Source organism: Thunnus thynnus, chromosome 13 (assembly GCF_963924715.1).
Source record: "Thunnus thynnus chromosome 13, fThuThy2.1, whole genome shotgun sequence".
NCBI lineage: Eukaryota > Metazoa > Chordata > Actinopteri > Scombriformes > Scombridae > Thunnus > Thunnus thynnus.
This window is the reverse complement of record NC_089529.1, coordinates 845,600-865,374: the sequence shown is the minus strand read 5'-3', so window position 1 is coordinate 865,374 and position 19,775 is coordinate 845,600. Positions and strand designations below refer to the sequence as shown.

General features: G+C 39.6%; 1 protein-coding gene across 1 annotated transcript in view; it reads right to left on the bottom strand.

Annotated features, from left to right (window-relative positions):
* Positions 1 to 8,314: 8,314 nt before the first annotated feature.
* LOC137195111 (kin of IRRE-like protein 3) overlaps positions 8,315 to 19,775 on the bottom strand; it is a 289,828-nt gene continuing 278,367 nt past the window's right edge. The window contains exons 14-16 of the mRNA XM_067607187.1: positions 16,637 to 16,746; positions 15,796 to 15,882; positions 8,315 to 10,435 (exon numbers count right to left, since the gene is read on the bottom strand). Of these exons, the coding sequence (XP_067463288.1) occupies positions 9,959 to 10,435; positions 15,796 to 15,882; positions 16,637 to 16,746 (674 nt within the window). The 3' untranslated portion in view covers positions 8,315 to 9,958. The remainder of the gene's footprint in view (positions 10,436 to 15,795; positions 15,883 to 16,636; positions 16,747 to 19,775) is intronic.

Here is a 19,775-nt window from a genome sequence, read left to right as displayed (position 1 = left end):
GCTCTGACATTATTTTTGCAAGGATCATAGTGTATTATATTGATTAGCAGCCACACATTTCTCCTTCTCTATTTTTCTGTTTAGTGTCTTCAGGTTAGGCTAACCCGTCATTGCTAACTTCAGAGCTAACCCCCAAGCTGCAGCATTTATTTACTGACACACTGTAGTCTGTACTGTAGATTTACTGTCAGACTGACAACTTACTAACTAACGACAACTAACGTTAAAAGTAAAGTTAGGCTTTGCTGTCTGCTTCCCGACTCATTCTAAAAAAGATGAGAAAGCAAGAGAGAGAGCACTAGCAAGAGAGAGAATGAGAGAAATAGAAAGCAGCAGTGGTCGAGCAATTTAGAGAGTGAATGAAAAGAGGAAGTGCTGGTAGCTAGAATGCTGGTAAATCAGATCAATAAAATGTTATTTTCTGATTGTTTCACAGCAGTTACGTTCTGGAGGACAAATAAACACGCCCACACCCCCATACACCTCCGCTGATTTGGTCTGAATACGTCCTTACTGCTGACCTTTTCCTCTGCTCCGCTCACATTCACCATCACTTTTCTGACGCTCACTCTCTCACTTAACCACTCACTCGCTTACACACTGCCCTATTCCTTAAAAGGAGCTACGCTAGCTGTTTGCCAGGGAAAGACACAGACGTTGACTCGCATTTCGAAACAGCACTGCTCAGAGGCTCCCAAACGTTATTAATTTCCAAATGAATGGATATTTGGCGTTATTTTTGGCATTTAATAAAATATTTTTGGGCCTGACGGGGGTACTCGTTGGCCTGGTGGCCCACCAGGTCTGTACTATTATAGGGGAAACACTGAATCGAGTACCCAAAATGAACAACTGCATGATGGACATTTACATTTCACAAATGTACTATTTCCCAAAAAAAGAAAACTCACTCTAAGGAAGATAATACCTGAAACAATTTCTATTTTACCTGAAGCTGTAAATTTTACTTTTATGTAAAGATTTGATCAACAAAAGTGACTCATTAAAAAAAGTTGTGTGATAAGCGATATGATAAATGATAAGTGATTATAATGCATTATAAAATTATTGATATGATACTTGAACATATATGCCATTATAAAATGATTTATAATGGTTTATGATTATTGTTATAAAGCATTATTAATATTTATGAATGCCTGTAACTATAATTATAACACATTATATGAATATTTAAAATGCATTGGAGACATGGGCATCATAGAAAGTGTTACAATGTTTATTTTAGTCATTGTAAGGGTTGTTTAATTGTGTGGGTGCAGACTTAATTCTTGCAATTCTAATGTGATGGACAATGAAACAAGGAAATTCAGACTGTGTGATAACTGTTCTGCACACTTGTGTGGAGGCTGTTTTTTTTTCTCTTGTTAGGCACGATTCTATCTGTGACATCATGGAGCTGCTTCATCTGCCACCCAGATTATCATTGCTGCTTGTGGATGCCTTCATCTTGTCAGGATGCTGACATATGGATGTTGCACTGTTTCAAGGGGGCAGTTGGAACCATATTAAAGGGAATCCTAACTAAGGAGCATTATATTTTATTTTTATTTTTCCTGAGATCTCAGATCAGTTTTTTCTTCTTGGGCCCAAGACAAACTAAAAACTGGCTACCACTGATATCACAATGAAACACAAAGTTGTCATGCTAATAATAAATGCATTTTGGTCCAACAGAGGACACATATAATCGTGAACAAAGCACTGAGAGTTGAACACTTCCTAATCTAATTTACTTAAATTTTGGTTGTACATTTATTTGTGTTTAATTTTATCTCTGTGGTATGATTGAGTTGAAGATTTGCATCAAACAAAGACATTATTTTCTTAAGAGATGCTTTGAATATATAAAAAGAAGCTATCAGGAAAATGAAAAAGGACAGAATGCCTTTATAAATATGTTTTCCATTATTTTTCTTGAGTTAGCGGTCATGTATGTTTTGTGTGGGCTGGAGAGCTTACTTCTCTCTTTGTAGAGACTGCTACCACCAATCTCCTTATTTACCTAGTGAATTTCGTGAACCTAGACAACTGAGTGAACTTGTAATCCGACTGAACTGTAGGATCTTGGGTCTAAGATACTTTAGAGAACCCCAGATTTAGATACTGTAGATACTATACCCAGGATCAGCAGCATAGATTCCCTACCACAAGGGGAAAGTTACACACAGGTTACATTTGCCTTACGGCCATGATTTGGTGATCGTTAGACATAAAGTAAGCATATATTTAAACACACACACAGGTTATTACAGTTTTCTCTTTTCAATTATGTAATTTCCAATTTAGTTTAGCTTCAGTTTAGTTTTCAGTATTTAGTTTTTATTAGTTTTGTTTTTATCACAGCTTGTTGGAGAGCATATCAAAGACTGTTGCAAGGTGATTACATCCATTATCATGTCAACCATAGGTGACACTTTGTGCATGCACAGAACAGTCGTATACACAACACATTAAGAGAGCCTGGTGTTCTTATAAGGAGAACATCCACTGCTTCAAGGAGAACTGAACTCTCTCAGCTCTTAAGATGAACGTCAGATTCATCGAGTGGAACCACTCGTTGGCCAAAAAACACTATGATGGAGTGGTTGTATGCCTTTTTAAAGACATCAGATTGTTATTTATTTGTTTTGGGGTTTTTTTCTCTGTAAAATTAATTTCTTTATTATTGTAGTCTTGAAATATAAAAAGTGGCTTTTAACTTGTGTGGAGTGAAGACATTATTATCAGGCCAGGAAGTTAAGCTGGCATGATCAGCAGAAATTAGGCAGAAATTAGTTGGAAATTACTTGCCAATTGTCACCTACCTCCCATGAAATTACCATGAAATTTTTGGACCCCTAAAATGAAGTGTCCCCAGTATAGGGACTTTACCTTTTGTGGATCAAGTCAAAATCTTTTGTTTGTTGCACTAAGCCTCATCTTTGTTCAGTGTTTTAATTCAAATTAATTATTCAAATTCAAATGATTATTTTCCAATTTGCCAAAATTGACTGTAACACTCACTCAGCAACATCACCTCAAATAGCCACAGATATGTATGGCATATATCAACCTCTGCCTTACTGTATCCCCTCCTTTAGAAGGCAACAATAATCACATTTCTCACTACACAGGTAAGTAACCTTACAAATTAGAGCTCCAAGAGAAACACCCACAGAAGAGAGAGCATCACCTTACCAACTACTGGAATAATACTACTTTGTCATTTCCAGTGCAGCACAGCATAACATAAAGCACACCCCTTTTTTGTTTCAACCTAAACAAATCAGCACTCTGTGATTAATTTCAAATTACACAAAGAAGTGTCAACAGCAGACCTCCCTTCCCTCACCTCTCAGCTTTGCTGTATAATCAGTATGGATGTGCAGAGGGCCCAGTATTTGTATTTGTATCTGTATTTGTTCAGGCAGCAAAATTATATGTATTTGTATTCGAATAAAAGATGAAAGAGGCTGAGAAATCCAGTTTTTGTTTTTATTACAGTTTTAATTTTAGAAAATGAAAGCGTTATAATAAGTGTTCATGAATAAACTACCTTATGAAGGAGGTCCCCACACCGGGTCTTGAACTGGAGTCTCCCAGATCATAGACAACTGCGCTGACTACAGAGCTAAAACTTTAGACATTGCCTCATTGCAGACAGACCTCTACCTGTTTATACACCCATAACACAGAGACCGCGATTCTTGCTTTGCACTTTTCATTTACTGCTACTACAATCTAACTTTGTGGAAAGGAGAAGAGGAACAACAGGTTGGATGTGACTCCCCTTGTTGAGACCTGCTGATAGACGTAACAGTAGAGCAGAGGAGAGACTAAGATAGTGATGTAACCAACCTGTGCACTGATATTTGACATGGGTTTTTTTCTTTCCGAAAACAAATAATTTATTAAGTATTTGTATGAAACAAATATTTGTAAAAAAAAACAAAACAGATTTTACTCCCTTTGGAGGATTTTCACTTAGGATCGGCTTTCTAAATGAGCGTTCACAGCCATTTACTGACATCTCTTCCAGATGCACTCTGCCTACCATATATGTGTGAGATTAACAGCTGGAGAGATGCTGCTGGTAATTGAATGGGTCGCAAAGGCTTCTTCAGTGGAATGAAGAAGGGATGGATTGATGAAAGTGCATCATAACATCCACACAAACACAGCACGACTCATTGGACTTTACTGTGGAGGCAAGACCACACAATGCACTGCAGCCCAACACAACATCTGACAAGAAGTCATCAGCCATATGAGCTAATTAGTAAAAGGGAGATGGGGAAGGACGGGGGCAGAAAATCCCACAAATGTATGTATGTTGTAAAGATCATTATATATGTGTGCTCATCAGTCTGAAAGATAGTGAGTGCAGCAAGTTGAAAGGCCTCAATTATGGCCATTAATAGAAGTTAAAAGTCAAAAGAGGGAAAACGCTTTTGTCAGAGCTTGACATGAATAAATTAACTTTGTGGAGCTAAGGGAAGGAGGAAAGGGGCCCTTGAAGGTAATTGGTCATGGATCACATGCTGCTTTCCCTCAAGGCTGGAAGCAGGAAATGTCATCAGTTGATTTCCCTTGGTCCAAACCCTGCCTGCCTTCAACCTTTCATTAATTAAAAGAAAAGCAAATATCATAAACCAGGAAATTCTGCCTAGTTTGCCTCCCATGTAAAAGTCTACTGGCTGATATTGACGGGCTTTGTTTAAAAATATTCTGAAGATGAAATTTCATACCTCTGGAGAGGCGATAAGAGTGGGCCAGCAGAAGTTTTCATACAAGCAAATAAACCTAACAGACATCCATAGCAGGTTAGATTAATTAATGTCATTTGATTTAGAAAGTGGAGTAATGCTCATATACCAGGTGTCCATTACATCTGCCATGCTGCTGTCCACTCGTTTACCCTGAACAGGATGGGTAATCTGCAAGAGTCTATTAGGCAACACTTAAGACTCTGCCTAACAAGCTAGGGCTTCCACATAGCTGTGACTGCATACCTGACACAGTGACCTCATTCAAGACGCTCCAACCCTAAGCAAAATCAATCAGAGGTGAACAAAGCATAGTGCATGTAGGTTAGGATTCTGTTGATTTGCCTTTGGACATTCATAACAAAGACTTTTGCTATAAAAAAAATACTAGCTGGGAGAGCTAAACCATGGCCTTGCTTGGAGAGGAAACACTGAAAGCGGTGTGACAGGACATAGAAGCGGGGCAAGCGCGGAGGAGTGCAAGCTAGGCTAACTGCTAAACCATAAAAACCGGCAGGTCCAACAATCATGTTTCCTAATGTTCTCTAGACAGCAAAATGGAGATATTAAACAAGCTTAATGAACTGTGTCCTTCAATCAGAACATTTGATTTATTGTCAGATGTCATGACTAAACACTGGTGTATTCAAGGGGCACATCTTATAAATGTAAGTAAAAAGCTGAAAAAGGAAACATTAATGAAAGTAACCTATCTGCAATACCTTATATCTTCCTTTTTTCATAATGACTCATTATTTATTAATCCTAATTATTAGGCCACTCAAGTGAAGATTTATTTCATTTTCAGTCCACAGCTTCCCTCAGACCCTGCTCTGCAAGTACCCGTGTTACATATTGTGCTATATATTACCAAGTGTCAACGGGAAGTGGACAAGGTCAAACAATCAGTGAAAGGCACCACAGTGGTCACCATTCCTACAGGGTACTGATATGGACAAAAAGAGAATTGAGCAAATAGACTGTAAAAATGTCTTTGTCACTGCCACACCTGTTCTCTCCCTCCTCTACATCACTCCTTGTGTTTTATCCCTGTCTTTGTGTTCTGGGTGTAATGTCCTACCTGTCCAGCAGATGTCATCAGTGTGTTTCCCATGCACCATTTAGTAACACCCCCCCCCCTTAAGCAATGGTCCCCTTTGTGTGTCTTGTCTGCCTGCCCCAGTTAGTCTCCGCTTATTTGTTAGTTTCCCTTGCACATGAGTAGTCAGCCTTCTCATGTTTCCTTGTATGCTTTTATAATTTGTTTGGTCTTCAGTGGAGACATAATCCTGTGTCCTAGACCACTGCTCTGAATGTGGGTCCTTTGCCTTCCTTGAGGCTTGATAGGCTGTTTCCCCTGTTTTAAGCCAACCTTTACTTCTAATATTCTAATTCAATATCAGTGTGAAAACATGCACATACTGTAAAGGCCAAAAAGCCTGAATGTATCAGGGTGTAGAACATTTAGAATAAAATGTAAATAAATTTTCTAACTGAGGGCATAATGTAGTCTTTAGTTCATCCTGATGAATCCTGCAGTCAACAACACTGATGTAATGTGTGATGTAATGATAAGACAGGCACAAAACAACCAATTAGAATTACAGTCTGTCTGTCTGTCTGTCTGTCTTTTGTTGCTATGTACTGTGCATTACTCTATATCTATTCACATGCTGTTCTGGTCTTTATCATGCACAGGAAGCTGGCATAGACACACGGGGAAGCTCAACAGAGCCTTTCTAAATGCATGTTTGTGTTGAGCATGATTCCACCTGCTGATCCTTGGGATTCAAGACACAAACTCACAAAGCGTGTCTGGTAAACAAGATTACAGCAGGAAGAGGTGCAACATCTCAGGAAGGTAGGAACTAGAGGTTAGAATTGCCTTGTAAACAAAGGTTCCAACATGCCTGTACTTCATTTACCACCATAGTAACAGAAAAATAACTTAAAACTGCTTTGAAACCTAGAATTTGTGTTTTGAAAAAATATATTTTGAAAATAAGGGAGGAAGAAGTTGAAAATTTCATATTCTTGTTGCTCTCAGTTGACATTACTACAATGTCTGTGCAAGCTTTATGTGGCCAGTGTTAACACTTTGCAGGAGGCCCATCTCCAGTATCAGTTTGTGGAACTGCCTCCATCTAGACATCTATATCAAATATTTTCAGATTTGACGGAAAAGACTCTGCTCTTTGAGGGAGCTCTCAAAGAATCTGTGCAGCAACAAGGATTCTGCTGGAGAACTAATCCCCCTATAATGAATATATCTTGGTAAAGATGTATAAAAATAACCAATATAGCACATAATGTGGAGGTCAGGGTGGAGGAAGAGCTGCAGCAGCAAACATGGTTGGCATGATTGTATCAGCAGAGTGAGAGTGAGAAGTGTCATAGCCCCACTGAACACCTGCATGAAAATGATTGGACGTTACTAGTCAGCTGGTAGCCACACAGTTGTGAATGAGCCCTTGATGAATGAAACAGCTGATACTAATCAGCTGTTTCATTCATGCATTCTTTGAGAGCTCCCTCAAAGAGCATGACCTTTATGTAGTGGTTGACGGAGGCAGCTAGCTGTTTCATTAGCTGGAGAGCTAATATCTGCACGGTGTTTCTAGTTGGATAGCATAGTTTTTGTTGTGTTGTGTCGTTATGCCATGTGTCTTTGTTGACATGAGCGGGAGAGAGGCAAAGCACTGAGGAGCATGCAAAAACATCACTTCCGTTGGATTTTAGCGGAAAATCCAGCCTGGGTCTTTCACATAGAAATCAGTCCACAGGCTGTTACAGACAGGTCTCATTTTTTACATTACATTACTACTCGTTCACTCATTGGCAATAAAAAACAATTAATACATGTAAACTGTTTCAGAATTCTACACATATAACCTATAAATTTGTAAACACTTTTTAGACAAGCTAGCAGCATGGCTGCATGGATGGTGTTGTTGATCTGCGATTCGTCAGTCTCTCAGTCCACCACTTTGGTCCAGACTGAAATATCTCAACAGCTAATGGACAAATTGCCATGAAGTTTGGATTCATGTTCATCATCTCAGGATGAATTGTAATAACTTTGATAATCCTTTGACTGTTCATCTAATGCCATCATCAGGTCCAAATTTGTCTAGTTAGCAAATGTTAACATGCTAACATGCTAAACTAAGATGGTGAACATGGTAAACATGTTACCATGTGATCAGCATAGCATTTAGCTCAAAGCACCACTGTGCCAAAGTACAGCCTCACAGAGGTGCTAGCATGGCTGTAGACTCTTAGGGATAGGGATAGGGGCAGGTTAAAGTATACACATGTAGTCGTGATAGAGGAGTTTGTGGGCAGGGAACGCCTTACAGCGTGTCACAGAGAGCATTACAAAGAGAGTTGGTCTTTCTAGTTCCCAATTTAAAAAATTAATTGCATTGCAAAATTAATTCAAGCAACAGCATTAAATCAAAAATCTGTAACATAGACCACACAGGAAAAATGACTCCAATCAAGTTGCAATGAGGTATATTGTAGTTTTCTTTAATCAAAACAAATCTTTCTTTAAGTACAGTAATATATGTTCACAACAGAAATCCCAAATGTAAGGCAGGATTTCCAAACATGACAGTGATGCCATTATTTTTTTTTACACAGTAAGAGTGAACCTAATACATCTGTACTTGCTTAGTTATGACAGTACATCAACCCATGCTAATCAGTTATATTCATTTGTAGAACATGGGTAGCTATGTCATGTACCACTTTGTGCTTTCTTCACTCCATTCAAATCCCTTCCTGACAATCTTTAACCTTATTTGGTTTTCTTCAGTGGTGTCATGCTAGTGTTGTCTGTCATTTGTATTGGCTGACTGCCCTTTGGATCCACTTGTTGCAGCATGATTTTATTGTGTGGCAGCCTTGATCATTTCAGATAGGCTTATCTTCATTTCCTCATAGAAGTACTCAAACTGATAATTGTGGTAGTATATGTGTTTGCTCATCTTTTTATAGCCATTGTTCTTGAGTGAAGCTGTTTTAATTGTCAGGCTTCAAACTAATGATAGCATTTTGTATCTAGATCTACCATCCTGGCTCACTTAAAACAGTGGGCATCGAAGTCCCCAAAAGATCAGAAATGCCAGACAGCAATAATCTCACTTTATCCTCACCCCTTGCCATTCAGTAGTCAAATCACAGTACACCAAATGCTGGATATTACAGAGCTGTAGTGTAACAGCCAAATATGGAAATGAGGAACCTACTCTGGCAGCTAGAAAGTGCTTCTTAGAGTTACAGTACACACACAAGCTGCAAGTGTCTCACATTAAATGGGAAAGTACATATCTCAGTACCCTTGCGCTACACTTGTAAACATCATAAGATCCTTTCAGGAGAGAAACATAGTGGAAAATAATGCCTTTCTAAAGCAGAAGGTAACTGAACAAAGGCATCGGAAGGTCGCCTTTGTGTGTGTATTGCGCAAGATGACATGTCCACCTCTCCATGCATTCTGTGATCAGTTCATGAAGAATGATCCTTCGCAAAGCATACACAAAGGAAAGGTCAAAAAAATTCTCACAATGTCTGAAAAATAATAGCCATTTAAGAGCCAAAACAACATACAGCACATTATACAAAAGAGACCCCATTTCTAATGTAGTTAACATTAAAAGTTGCCAAGATGTTGTGGTAACTGATGTTCAAGAAATGAGTGACACCTACCAGAGCTTGCTGCTGTAACAGCTCACGTCAGTTTTTTCCTCTGAGGTGCTAACCAGAAAAAAACATCCAGAGTTTTCTCATTAGTAAAAAAATGCTTGTAATTTTTTCTCTTATTTTTTTGGTCTGATATTCTCACCGTAACTAACCATCAGTCTGCACCTAGGTGCATGTGTCAAGGCAGTCTGTAAAGTGGAAGAAAATTGGGGACAGCAGCAAACCACTGCATTTGTTGGCAATTTATGAGTGGAGAAAGCAAACAAATGATTGTCATCAATTTTTTTTTTAAGTTAGCTCATAATTAAGAAGTGCTGCTCCATCAAGGTTTAGCTTCAAAAGTTGGTGACTACAAACCATGTTTTTGTCCTTCTGCTAGAATACCAAATAAGCACTGAAAAAGCATCTCATTTGTGTAGGTAAGATGACTCCTTGGAACATCCCCTCCATCTTCATTATCCCAGACAAGGTCCCACAAGCTGTTAGACATGGGTCTGCATGCGTTTCTGCAGAGGCCTGGCAAGTTCTGAGTTCTGGGAGGAGGACTGTGAGTAGTAGGAGGAGGATGAGGCCGAGGTTTTGCTGTCCTTGTCGAACTGCACGTAGCCGTCCTGTTTGCTGTAGCTGCTGACGCTGCTGTCACACTGTGTGTCAATGAAAGAGCTAGAGTCACTGAGTGAGCTCCGCTGAAACTCCCGTTCACATAGTTCAATGGAGCTGTTGCCCATACCCAGGACAAAGCGCTGGCTGTAGTCATACAGGCGGTTGGGACCGGCACCCACGGTGTTGTAGATGTTGGTGAAGGACATGCCAGTGGGCACCCGCTGCTTGCCGATGGTCATAGTTCCAGCGGGTGGGCTTTGTACTATGTCAGGAGTCTGGCTGGGGGCCGGGGACATGGCGGGGCTGACATGGTGCTCGTTGAAGGTGCTGACACTGTAGTAGCCATTTGTGGGGTCCTTTTACATGCAGAAGAAGAAAAAATGAGCATTTAGTATTTTCTCACTTTCTCATCTGTGGACCAAAAGTAGACCTGCTAACACTAATTAGAAAATGGGATGATGAATACAAGAAATGAAAAAACAGGCTAATTTGTACAACATGAAAAAGCAGCTTTCGTGGTGTGTCATCTGCCTGTTACTCTGTAGTATCCTTGTTTGTGCCGTATGTTTCAGGATATATTGATAGATTTTATTGTCTGTCAAATAATACACAAGATTGTCTGTCATTGCTCTTTCTCTCTCTCATATGATTGCTGACATAAACTGTTACTGTCTGAAAAAGAAGAAAAAGACAGCTGGCTGCAGAATATGTACACTATAAGAAAGCAAATCAACCAGGAATCACAAGATAGAAATATGATAAGAATGGTATTAGCAGGTAGAACAAGTGTGACAAGGAAAACGTATCAGTGCATGACATATCTAACCTTGGAAATAGAGATAATTCTCATCACAAAAAATTGCAAGAGCTAAAGGATTAGAAGAAAGAACTGTACAACACAAGTGTCTAAACAGAAAGTCAGGCTGTGGGTTTTTAAAAACTATGTCACATATCTTACTAACATATAACTAGAACAATACTGTAAAGTCTTGTGTATACACTATGTAGGTGTTTACTAGTGTATTAAAGGCGGAAATAGATCTAAATAGAACAATGGCAGCTGAACATACATTCCTCCATCACAACCTTTTTATGGAACAAATTTCCTCTCATTAAACTTGCTTTGACTAAATGCATTTTTAATGTCATAAACTGCTCTGTAAGTAGCAAAAGCCCTCTCACATAAAATAAAAGGGGAGAAGCTCTGTGTTCCCCAGGTGAAACCTGGATTCTGGATCAGAGAGAAGGCATCACAGTAACTACACTGTGGATTTTAACATGGAGCATGGAGTCTAAGGGGGATATTTACTAAGGATTTGTAACCTCTTCTTTGGTGATAAACAGCAGTATTGCATTTTAGAAGAGAAGCAGCAAAGCTGAAAATTGCGTGTTTGGGCTCATGCAATATGTATTTTACGGAATTCCTGTTTAGAGGGAGGATAAACATTTGTATGAATGGAAATTCATACAAATAGTCACTGCACATGACTTATCACCACAGTGTGACCACTGCTGCAGAGGAACCTTTGGCTGAAATTTAACATCTGGGAAAAGCAGGTAAAATCTGTGTCACTGTTTTAGTGCGCACAAACAAAAAGAGAGAGACTATAGCAGGGAGAAACAGAGAAAAAGAGAGATACAGTTTAAAAGTTCACAAAATGACTTTAGTGGAGCTCTCTGCTGAGCAACACAACAACAAAAACATGCAACAGTTTGTTATTTCCCACAGGACTTTACCTTCTGTTTGCTTCAGGTCCTCCCTACATATTTTTCTGACTTTTAATGGCTGAGCAGCTCCAGTCCAGTGTGACATGATTGAAGCAGCCAGTTAGTTATTAGATAGACCGTTATATTATCTGTTTACAAAAACAATTATGTGACAGGAGTTTAAAAGTTGTACCAAAAATCTCTGAACTCACTGATCTTTTTGTTGAGATGACAACATCAGGATATTTAACTCTTATTTCCTCACATATAGCCAGGATGAATACACGCTTGCAGATCCAAAAGTGTCTTCTCTTCAACCAGTATTCCAAATTCAACTGCAGAAAAGACTCAAGTTTGTGCTCCGGACATGCTAAACACATGCAAAAACAGCATCATCTGGGTTCATTTATATTTGTAGTCTTAGTGAATGCACAGCTAAATAAAAAAATGTGCTAATTTGTAACAACATACTTAGTAAGCATCCCACCTAGCTTAAGGACCTTGACCCTGTTTCTTACAAACAGAGAACAGACAAACAAAGTATACCGTAGGTTTCATTTCATAAGTGGTTTGTAAATGTACTCAGTAGCCAGTTAATTAGGTATACCAGCTCATTTAAGAAAGTGGATTGCTGCTATGATGAGAGTCACTTAACTATGGTATTGTATATTAGTAGGCAGAAGGACTTGTGGCTGCCCTCATGCACTTCATACACATCACACTTTCTTCTTGTTGGTTAGTTATTTTTTTAAAATAAGGTTCTAGAATTATAAGGTTCTATCTGACATTTTTGTCCAAAATTAGTTATTTACAAGAAACCATTCTTTCAGACGGTATTAAAGTTTGTGTAGGTTTATTCTTTGTTTTCTGCATTATTGGCTATTGACCTAGGCTGTGTTGATCAAATATGAATCATGATTCTGTTACTGCATTGCCTATTTTATGCCTCAAATGTTTTCAGAAACATACTTTAGTGTGCTGTTTAGCTCTAAGATGAGAAAGTGACGCGGGTGCCATGTTGTGGGGGCTGCACCAGCAGCAGTTCCCACTGAGGGGCAGAGGCACGCATCACCAACTGTTGTCTCCTAACCCCCTGTAATAAATGTTTCATGAGGGGGTGGGCGAAGACAGGTCTGTCATCAAAGCCCTCATGACAGGAGGAAACAGCTGCTGCATACACTTTAACAGTGGCATGAGACAGTCCCTTTTCCGCCAGATACTGTAGAAAAGAGAGAACCTCTCCCACTGCACATGTCAGGGGGTTAAATCCCCTTTCCTTGCACCAGCGTTGGAATCCCAACCACTTAGCTATGTAGCAAGAAATGGTGGATCCTGCTCTCACCACTTGGATGGTGTGCATCACCTGAGCAGATAGTCCAGCCTGCATCACCCTGTCCCCCTCAGTAGCCAGGCCTGGAGAGGTTGGCCCAACGTGGACAGCACACCTATTGAGTGTGCCTCCTAGGACAGAGGCCCCATACTTGGGGAATGGACCAGGACTGGTCCGCCAATATCTTGGTCATCTCTGTGCACTCCGGCACTGAGCAGCAGTCCAGGGCTATTAGGATGACCAACAGTCTCTCTTGTCTCACTCTCTCTGACCGAGGGGGAATGAGACATAGAGGAGAAAAGGCATAAAGCAGCCTCCTTGGCCATGGCACATGTTCAAATGCATCCACCTCCAAGGGTGGGTCGTCCTATGGTTTCAGGGAGAATCAGAGTGTACAGTGGGTGTTGTTTTAACTGGCGAACAGGCCCACATCTGCTCGCCCAAACAGGTTCAAAATCTGCTGCGCTTTTCTGGACCCAGAATGTGGAGGGCTCTCAGAGGTAGGAGGTGTTCTGAAGTCTACAGGTTCTCTGCCATCTTTAACAGGGCTGCGGATCAGACTCTGGCCTGCCTGTTGATGTAGGAATCTGTGGAGTGGTTGTCTGTTCTCACCAACAAATCTCCCATGAACCAGAGTCAGGAAGTGTTGGAGAACCAAGAGCACTGCCTGAAGTTCAAGGAGGCTGATGTGTCAGTTTTCCTGTGAAGGCCACACACCACCTATCATCCTCCCCAGACAGGTGCTCCTACCCCATCAGGGACGCATCTGTGAACACCATTATGTTGGACATCACTTGACCCAGCAGTGTTGCTGTCAACAGATGCTGGTAGGACCCAGGTAATGCAAGTCCTCCTGCACTGATGGGGGAACGTTCATCAAGCAGTGCTTGTGCCTCTTGGGATCCAAGAACAGGCTGGCAAACCACTGTTGCAGGTGGTGCATGTGCAGGAGCCACAGTGAACAACTGGATGACCTAATACCATGAGCCCCAATACATGCATGACAATCAAAACTGTCACTGCCACTCCCTGCCACAGTCTGAGGACTGCTTGGTGCGGGGCTGTCCATCTGGGTTCCAACAGAACAGCCCACAGACTGACCAAGTTGAGCATGACTCCCAGGTAAGGAGGAAGTAATGCCACTGGCCGCACTATCCTAAAACTGAGCTATGTATGCCAGTCCCGTGCAGAGTGGCGAAAACAGCAGGAGAGAGTGCTGACACTAAGCAGATATGAAACGTCCTCATTCTGGTCAATGTGCAGGTGCAAGGTGTTATTACTGTGTGAGGATATAACACCACTCGCTGCCTCATTACCCGGGGAGACAAGCTGTGCTGGCTGGTCCTCTAAATAACAGTACCAGCAAGTGCAGCAAGACACAGATCTGCTTTTGAGTGTCACTATGTCAGACGGAATGTGTTTCTCTCTCACCACATGGCACCTAACATAGCGCTCATAGATGAGCTCAGTGCTGAGCAAAGAGAGCCCTACACATTCCACTGCCATGGCCATAACCTTCAGGAAATCATAGCGAACTGAAGTCTGTGACGGATATCCAGAGTTCAGCGATGTTGCAGACACAGATGAGAGGTTGAAGCTGCATGGCGAGTCTCAGCCAAAGTGTTCGGCAGCAGCAGAGGGCCGGATGAAGTGGTGAACTTCGCCGTGGGGACCGATCTTGACCTCCATTGCAGCAGAGTGAGACGTCACACAGCCAAGAGTGGTCCCACTTTTGTCAGCGCTGAGTTGGAAAAAGTGCCCAGCAGTGCACACAGGGTGGTGGCTGCATGGTCCCGTCTGAGGTACTCAGAGCAGAAGAGATGCCAGTTGGTGGCAGCGATGAGACGAGGGCTTGACAGGCAGGAATGAGCTTAGAGCGGTGACTCCATCCGCGGAGAAGTAAGATCAGTGGTTGCCTCTTCCTACTAATTTTCCCTGAGGGTTCAATTGGAAAATTAGTGGGGAGAGGCAACCATTTATTTCTCTCTTTGTTTATCTCTCCTGTATGTATGTCCCAACCTGCAGACTATTAGACAAATTGAATTTGGCAGTTTTTTTGGACAAGCAAAAGATACCCTTGCCTACTTGTGATTTGGGCATTTCTCGGAAAAAGGAATGCTGTGATAGTGATTGTATTTATTTATTGGGACAGTGTACAGTTTTTAACATAAAAGTTGCACTGCACCGGAGTTAGCTCAAAGCTGGCTTTACATCCACAGTCCCCCACAATCAAAACATACAACAGCACAACAACAAAACAGTAAAAAGCAAATAACACACAGAACACATTATACAAAATACAAAATACAAAGATACACACAACAGCACATCACATACATGCCTTCCTTTAAATTTGATCTCTTAGACGCTAATATTTGAATTATTAAGATTGGTGTGCTGTTGCTGTGACCTGAAGTAAAGGTTATAATGTCCTGATTGTATGTTTTTGACCCTTTCACCTATTCTTACTGTCTTTCTGGAATATAGATAATATTTATTAAACAGCAGTTTCACTGGCAATGAAAAATCAATCCATTCCTTATTGAGTGAGATGCTAACACGCCACTCTCTGCCTTTGTAAATTTAAAAGTAATTGGCTCTCTAAAGCTGAACAATTAGATTTCCTGCTGGATTCCCTGTAGTTGACATTTGCTGTGAATATTCTTGGCGTTTACCCACCTTGATGTGCTGGAACTCCTTCTCCTCCTCCTGGAGCACCTCTAGCTGCTTCAGCACAGGCTCCTGCTGGAACTCACTATGGTCAATCTGCATCATTGTTAATCAGGGTCGTCAGAAGTCATACATAGTGAACAGTGCTGGGTAATGACTAGTTACATGTAACAACGTTACATAACTCAGTTACAAAATAAATGTAATTGTAATCCATTACAGTTACTGAGAAAAAATATGTATTTACTAATCAAAATCAAAATGTTAGTGATTACAAAGGGTTTACAGCCAAATATATTCTTTTTGGTGAAAAGCTTATATGTAGAATATAACTTTCTGTTGCTTTGCATCTGCCATTCTGCCATGCAGGAATGCCTTCTTCTGAAATATTTCCGGACAACATGGGTCAGCAAAGCCGTTGGGACAAATTTGAGTGCAATACCATCAAGAGTAAGATGGCTTACAAGGAGCTGTCACTATGTCTAGACAGGCTCCATATATTTGGCAGTATGTGCACAAGTTTTGAGCATTGTTTTTGATTGGTTCTCTTGTTTGAATTTGCACCGCCTCTCATCTGCCAACCAAATCAATGCACATTGCTTTAAGCAAAAGTAATCAAAACGTAATCAAATGTAAGTGTGAGTAAGTAAATTACCTTACTTTGATAAAGTAATTAAAATAGTTACATTTCTTATTACATTTTTAACAGGGTAACTAGTAATTGTTAACCTATTACTTTTCAAGTCACCCTCCCAACAGTGATAGTGAATACAGTAGATTGGAAAGACTTAGAGAACTTGTATTAGTATTTGAAAGGCCACATCCAGAACATCAAACTGTGTTCACTCACCATCATCTGTTTGATTCTCGTATGCTCCTCATTCTCCCGTGCTGCATTGTGATCCTTGTGGACAATCTCCACTTGAATGTCATTTTTTGCTGAAACCACTCCTTTGAGATCTGCAGAAGAGGGAGAGATGGAACAGTGTGGTTGATTGGCAGAGGCTGATAGATGCATTGGTCTTGTATTAGAGTAGATTAGATTATTTTTTATTTTGAACATGTTAAAATAATAAAATAAAATATATAGGCAGTGAAACAAAAATAACAGCAAACTTTCAGCAAACACCACAAATAATTACCATTCAATGTTCAAAAAGGGTGTAGTCTAGTTCTACCCCTTTTGTCATGCTTAACAATCAATTCAAAGCCAAAACATTCAAAACAACACAAGAGAATAAAGATAGCTTGCATAGAAACAATAACAACAAACAAAAAACAACACAAGTCAAAAAGACACACTGTACTACATCATATTATTTTCTCTTTATTCATCCATTCTATATCTGTTCAATATGTTATTTTTAAAGATTTGTTTAAACTTACTTAATGTTCTACATGTTTTCATTTCATCACTACAGTTGTTCCATGGATTAACTCCCTTTATTGTGATACAATGAAGTTTTGCATTTGTACTCACCAATTATTTTTTGAACATACACATTCCTCTGAAATCGTACTTACTTTCCCTCATTTGAAACAACCTTTTTTACTCTGTACATGATTTGAATAGTTTTGAAGTCAACCATTTGAGTGCATTTAGTTAGATGAAGAGTGGGTTTGTTGCTTCTCTTTGATGGTGAATGGACTGTACTTGTATAGCGCCTTTCTTCCAACCACTCAAAGCGCCTTTACACTATGTGTCACATTCACCCATTCACACACATTCATACGCTGAATGGGTACAGGGGCTACAATGCAAGGTCCCAACCTGCCCATCAGAGGAAATCTAATCATTCACACACATTCACACACTGATGGCACAGCCATCAGGAGCAATTTGGGGTTAAGTATCTTGCTCAAGGACACATCGACATGGGGACTGGAGGAGCCGGGAATCGAACCACCCATCTTGTGATTAGTGGACGACCCACTCTACCTTCTGAGCCACAGCCGCCCCAGTGGTTTTATTTATGATTCATATGGCTCTTTCTTGAAGGGATCTGTGTTTGTTCTGTATGTGTTCCCCCACACTTCCACACAGTAGGTAATGTATGGGAGTATGAAGGAACAGTACAAGGTGTATATTGATGGTTGATTTAGGAGATCTTTGACTTAACATAATATTGCAGTTTAATTTGATATTTTTGCTTTAACATAAGTTATGTGTGGCTTCCAATATAATTTATTGTCTATTATTATTCCAAGAAATTTGATTTCTGACACTTTCGATCATCATCATCATTGATCATGAGTTTCTTGCATGAGTAAGTTGGACATTTCCCAAATATTATAAATTTTGTTTTGCTTAAATTTAGTGTAAGTTTAATTGAATCAAACCAACTCCTCAGTTTCTTCAATTAATTTCTTATTGTATTTAAAAGTCATTCCAAGTTATCCCCACAGCAGAGTAAATTTGTGTCATCCGCAAATAAAATTGTTTGTATTAACAATGATTCTTTTCCATTTTTACTTTCCACTTAATTTTGACTGCTAGTCTTTGCAATCTCTCCTGCCAAACCAGGACCAACATCAACAAAAAATTCATTAAATTCATTTGCGACTAAGGTCATATCATTAATAGTTTTATTGGTTTTGGTTAGGAAGTGGTTTGGGTATCCTGTTTTCCCAGTTCTATTTCTAATAATGTTATTCAATACTTTCCATGTATTTTTTTATTTTATTTTTGTTGTCCTCCAGTAAATTACTCTAGTAATCCCTTTTAATGATTCTTATATTTCTTGTCAGTTTGTTTTTATGTCTTATATTTGTGTTCCGCTTCTTTTGTTCTCTTCTTTAAAAAGTCCTTATATAATAATTCATATATTATTATATCATTTACACATAATTTTATGTAATATCAATTACGTTAGTAAATATACTATCAATTAGTGTCACACTGTGTGTTGTTATTCTGGTTGGGTGTGTAATTGAAGGGTATAGGCTCATACTGTACACTGAATTGATGAATTCTGTAGTGGTATTGTGTTTGAGTGGGTTTAATAAATCAATATTGAAGTCCCCACAAACAAAAAGCGTTTTTTTATTATTTATGTTCTCATACATCCCAGACAGACTATCCCTAAATGTATCAATACATGATCCCGGAGTTCTGTATACAAAACTCATTAGTGTGTTTTTTGATTTCTCTATTTCTATTTCCACAGTGGTGCATTCCATGATATTGTCTACTACTTGTGACATGCTTTTAATAGATTTACTTTTATAGTTTTTGTTGATGTATAAGGTAACTCCTCCACCCATTTTTTGATTTCTATTTTTAAAATACATCTCTTATCCCTCTATGTCAACCATGGCAGTTTATTACTCGTTAAGCCAAGTCTCAGAGATTGCTATTGCAGTGAATTGCTTGTTCAGTTGTGTTAAATGTTTGACCTTAGAAGGATTTGAATTCAGGCTCCTACTATTGAAATGTGTAATTGATATTACTCCATTCATTTTTAAATTTCTGTTAAACTGTTCTTCAGTATAGTATTTGCAATGGCTCTGTGTGTTGATGGAGAAATTGTTCTCAGGATCAGTATCATTTTCCATATCACATCCTTTATGTTCAGTGAATTCAAAGGTTTTCAGTCCCAGTGTTTCATATTCAGATATCAGTTCTTGTTGTTGATCAGTATCTCCAGTTGGAGATAGATGACATTTGTCATAGCTTGTCATGGGTTGTGATTGTCATAGTTTGCAGATTTATTACCTTTACTGATCTCCCATGGGTTGTCACCTCTGATACTTGTCCAGCTCTGCAATGTCTTTGACAGCCAGCACTTGGCCTCTTCTGGTGGTCCATTCAGTTTTATGAATACTTTACAGTTAGATGTCCATGTTGATTGGATCCTGTTTTGTTTCCTCAATGCGTGCCTGTCTGGCGATGTCAGCATTTTTCCTTGTCAGGTGCTCGTTGAGATACACATTGGTACCCTTCAGCTTTCTCCCCTGCTTGAGCAGTGCTGGTTTTTGTTTTCTGCTCA